General features: G+C 47.9%; 1 protein-coding gene across 1 annotated transcript; it reads right to left on the reverse strand.

The window, feature by feature from the left end:
* Positions 1-2,264: 2,264 nt before the first annotated feature.
* LOC123089539 (uncharacterized) lies at positions 2,265-3,084 on the reverse strand. Its single transcript, XM_044511193.1, has 2 exons — positions 2,807-3,084; positions 2,265-2,689 (listed from the first exon to the last, which is right to left on the reverse strand). Exons 1-2 carry the CDS (start codon positions 2,997-2,999, stop codon positions 2,454-2,456), a joined length of 429 nt encoding a protein of 142 aa, XP_044367128.1. The 5' UTR covers positions 3,000-3,084; the 3' UTR covers positions 2,265-2,453.
* Between the last annotated feature and the right edge of the window lie 1,163 nt (positions 3,085-4,247).

Raw genomic sequence — 4,247 nt, forward strand, 5'->3', positions numbered from 1 at the left:
TGAGATAGCTCCACAGTCGCATCCCCTGCGACATGAGCAGCTCCAGCCGGGATGCCATTGATTCTCACTCTCGCTACCTAGGTAGGCAAAGGGCAGCTTGATGATAGTTGATCTGCCAAACAGGCGGGATGCCCAGGAGAAGGCTGATGTGTGTGTGATGACTGTCTCCAAACAAGCCGCTTATATATCCTCGCTCTCCCAGTGAAGTGATCTACCAACACATGCGTTCATCGAGTCAAAACGACGAGTGAAGAACAAATCAATGGACAGGAAAACTAGGAACGCAGCCGTTCAACTGCCACACGAAGACGACGACTGTACTAGTAGTTCAGTGTTCAGACCACATCAGTCAAAGAATAGAATGAATACTGCACTTCAGACAAAGAATGTGGCGCTGGTCGGAGAAGTAGCATGCATGTGGCAAGAGTTTTGTTTATTGGTGAGCGCAGTTGGGGTGGTGACCATGCAGATTGGGACGGATATCAGACGTTTTCAGAGTTGCTAACTATACTGCTCAGTGCATAGGATATTTAGAAAAAATCTCTGCCGTACGTACGAGCTTAACCTACTGAAATCATATTTTAGTTTCGCGTTTCTAGCAAAAACAAAACTGCGATGATAGGTCCCATCCCCAGGACTCCGGCCCGGGGTATGAGGCCCAAATTCCTAGTATATTGTAGCAAAATAGTGTACGAAGGCCGGAAGGCGGCCCGGGGCGGCTTTGTGGGCTGGACCCGCCCCTATCAACGACAGAGGGGGAGTAGGAAGAGGCGACCTTATGGTTAAGTTCACAAGACCGAGGGTCGCTGGTGAGGTGGGAGTGATATACCTAGTTTCAACCCCGAGTGCGGGTAAAAGACCTACTTCCTGCCTTTCTCTTTCCTTATATATGTGGAGGATACCAAGAGTTATAATGCATGGCGAGGGACTCAACAAGTTCCGATGATGGTGGAGATTCGAGTGTGAAGCGCCAGAATCATGCTACATGGTGTAGGCTAAATCTATGAAGAGGGAGAGCTCCCCTTCTAGGATGCCCCCGGTATCCCCTATACATCACAAGCTATGGAAGGCTCCATGTCGGTGCGATGGGGCATGCAGGGGTAGGAGTCAGACACGGTGTCAGTATACACCACATTGACCCTTTTCTTATGTTCTGTAGAGTGTTTTCTAGTTCCCTTGATGTCGCACGATCTCAAGACTCCTCCTGTGGCAGTGGCACTTCTCCTAATGTTGGCGCGGTATCTTTGTGCCTTTGAGGGTTCCACTTGAGCGGCGATGGGAGGCAGGCCGATAGGTAATTTGACTTGTATATCACCGGCACTCATGGCGTCGAAGGAGGGTTGCCTACTACTTCCTGTCTTATGGGAGAAATAGTTTTAAATAGCGCGCTAAGTATCTTAGCGCCGGACCTCTTCCAAATGCTATAGCGTGCTATAGCGGAGCTATAGCGCGCTATTTAAAATGTTTGTTCATTTGTTTGGACCAAAGTCTTTTTGCGCAAGACCTTTTGTAAACGCTATAGCGTGCTATAGCGGAGCTATAGCGGGCTATTTGAAACAGTGAATCCTTTTCGAGCAGAACCATCATGAATTCAAGAACCATATCTTGCTAGTCCATATATTGATCGCTATCATGGTGGCACAAAATAATAAGCATAAACATGATATTTGATCAATCCGGTGATACGCATAGTCATACCAATAATTGTAAGTCGATTCATAGTGTCCATACATCTAAGATCCCAACACATTGTAAATCACTTGGGTTATACTCCACCTGTGGTGCAGCATACCGATGAATACCCAAGTAATAAATATCAAGCTACCGAGAACTGCAATAAGAGCTTTGGACGCATTGTTGAGAGTAAATCTGTTACACAAAATAATACCGAGATAGCTAGAAAACTCACTTTTTATCCTCAATGAGATGAGCCAAGAAAGTATACCAACGGGAACAAGTTCTTTAATCTTCTCTGTCACCGGGTTAATCATACCGCCCCTCTGTCTACTTCATCTAATACACATTGTTCTTTCTTTTTCCTTTTTTGCGAAAACATTGTTCTCATTATTAACCACTCACTGTAACTTGTCCATAATAGATCAGTAGAGCAGAGATCCAATATACATTGACAAACCAATCTTACAATCGAAATGACAACAGTATATGAAATTTGCCTAGAAACAATATTTGAAATTATTCAACTCAGGACAAAATATCCACCATAAAACCACATATAGATAATCATAATCATATGTTGCAGCTCAGATAATTTATATACATATAAAACATACAAAGAGAGATTTCTACATATCTAGTGATGATGATATTGCTAAAGTTCGGCAATGAATTCCTCCTTCGGCAGGATGCCGAAGGAATAACATGTCTTCCTTAAAATATATCTAAAGGTCTTCTATATAAATGAAGGCCTGGGCCGAGAAGCATCCGAACAAACCCTAGGGGAAGCTCGCGCCACGACGGTGCATGGGCCCTTGGTGAGTCCCATCGGGATGCCCTATCGCAAGCCTTCGTGATCCTTTCTGAGAGGAGTAATCACCAACAGGATCATGAATTTTGTGTCGAGGGAAACTGGTGGAACTGCCAAGCTTCCGGTTGCCTGCCAGATTGGGCTCAAGTGCACCATCAAGGCCTCCTATGTGGTTAGGACTTGGAAGGTGCTCAAGATCTGAAACTGCAACGCCGCGGATTATTATCACACAGTTCAGGGGACATCATTAGCAGAAAAAAAAAGGTGTAATGTATGAATGCATGCTGATAGTAGATAAGTAGCTGAGTCCTGAGTGCACACCTGCCAGAGCGGGTGGAGACTCCTGAATGGCGGGAGTGTCCCCGGCTTGAGCGGCTGGAGGATCACCGGTGGGATCAGGAATCTGTTGCGGAGGGTCACTCCTGGAACTGCTAAGAGAAGAGGTAAGATAGCTCCACAGTTGCTTCCCGTGCGACACGAGTAGCTTCAGCTGGGAGCCCATAGATGCCGCCATTAGTTCTCACTAGCTAGCTAGGCAAAGAGGAGCTTGCTCAGTTCTGCAAAGAGGAGCTTGATTAGTTCTGTAAAGAGGAGCTTGACGTGTGATGACTGCCTCCAAACTGCAGCTTCTTGTGTGGATACTTATAATGTCCAAATCTCACCGAGTGCTGCATGCGTTTAATTGTCGAGTGAAAAGGATGACTAAATAAATAAATAATTTAAGACAGGGAAGGACAGGAATACGCGGCCGTTCAAACCACCGTGTGAGAAAACGAAGACTACACCCGTCAAAGAATAAAAAGACAACCGCATGTATTTCAGACAATAATTGTGGCCCGGGGCGAAGAGATACCACAAACAGTAGATCGGGAAGGATCTCGTTTTCAGAGTTGCTAGCTATTGCTCGCTCCATAACATTTTTCAAAGTCTCGGTCGAACCAGCTAGCTTGACCCACCGGATATATATTCGGGTTTTGACTTTCGGGCAAAACAAAACAGAAACTGCAATGACGAGTTCAAGAACGGAGACGCGGAGGAGAAAGAGTGGACCTCATCCAAGTGGTTAAGTTCATAATTAAGACACGAAGCGTTGGTAATTAACATGAGTATCATGAAAAAATGGGGTTTAACTCATGGTTTTACCCCTAATTTAAGTGGCATTTCAAGTTTTGGTGCCTTGTATTTTTAGCCAAAAAACTCTGAATTATATTGAAGATTCATCCATAGTGCAAAGGACACGAGCAGTAAATAAAATTAGAACTACTTCCTCAGACCACACGAGGGTAATTCTGCATATTAGCCAAGGACAAGTTTCAAGGATGGCGACGTGTATATAAGACTCGGAGGAGTCTGGGGCCCGTCGTGACATGGATCATGCAAACACGGGCAATGGCCAATATTGACGGTTTCCTGGGCGAGGAGATGGGCTCGTGCTCTGGCGATCCCGCTAGCGATCCCGCCGCTCCCGCCGCCCCCTCCCCGACTGCCTCCTCCGGCGCGGCTCCGGCGCCGCCCCCCTCGCCGGGCGCTCCCTCCGCCTCCGCCCCAGCGCCACGGTTCCGCTGGGCGGACTGTGCCGAGGACGCTCCGTTCCCCCCTCCCCCTGCTTCTCCTGCCCCCGCCCCCTTCTTCCCCGCCCGTCGGGTCTCTCCGCCTCGCCGGCCAGGCAGCTCAGCTCCCCACGGGAGGGGTTCTGCTGCAGGCAGGCGGGCGCCGCCGTCGCCGCCGTCGGCTCCCTTGAGCCCGACCAGGGCGGAGGCGC

The sequence above is a fragment of the Triticum aestivum genome, chromosome 4B, assembly GCF_018294505.1.
Source record: "Triticum aestivum cultivar Chinese Spring chromosome 4B, IWGSC CS RefSeq v2.1, whole genome shotgun sequence".
NCBI lineage: Eukaryota > Viridiplantae > Streptophyta > Magnoliopsida > Poales > Poaceae > Triticum > Triticum aestivum.

What these genes read in the sequence shown, in the direction of transcription:
- LOC123089539 (XM_044511193.1), bottom strand. Translation starts at nt 2,999, where the DNA reads ATGGCGGCATCTATGGGCTCCCAGCTGAAGCTACTCGTGTCGCACGGG. An exon ending in GTCTCCACCCGCTCTGGCAG is followed by an intron (nt 2,690 to 2,806) that starts GTGTGCACTCAG and finishes GCGGCGTTGCAG; the next exon opens with TTTCAGATCTTGAGCACCTT.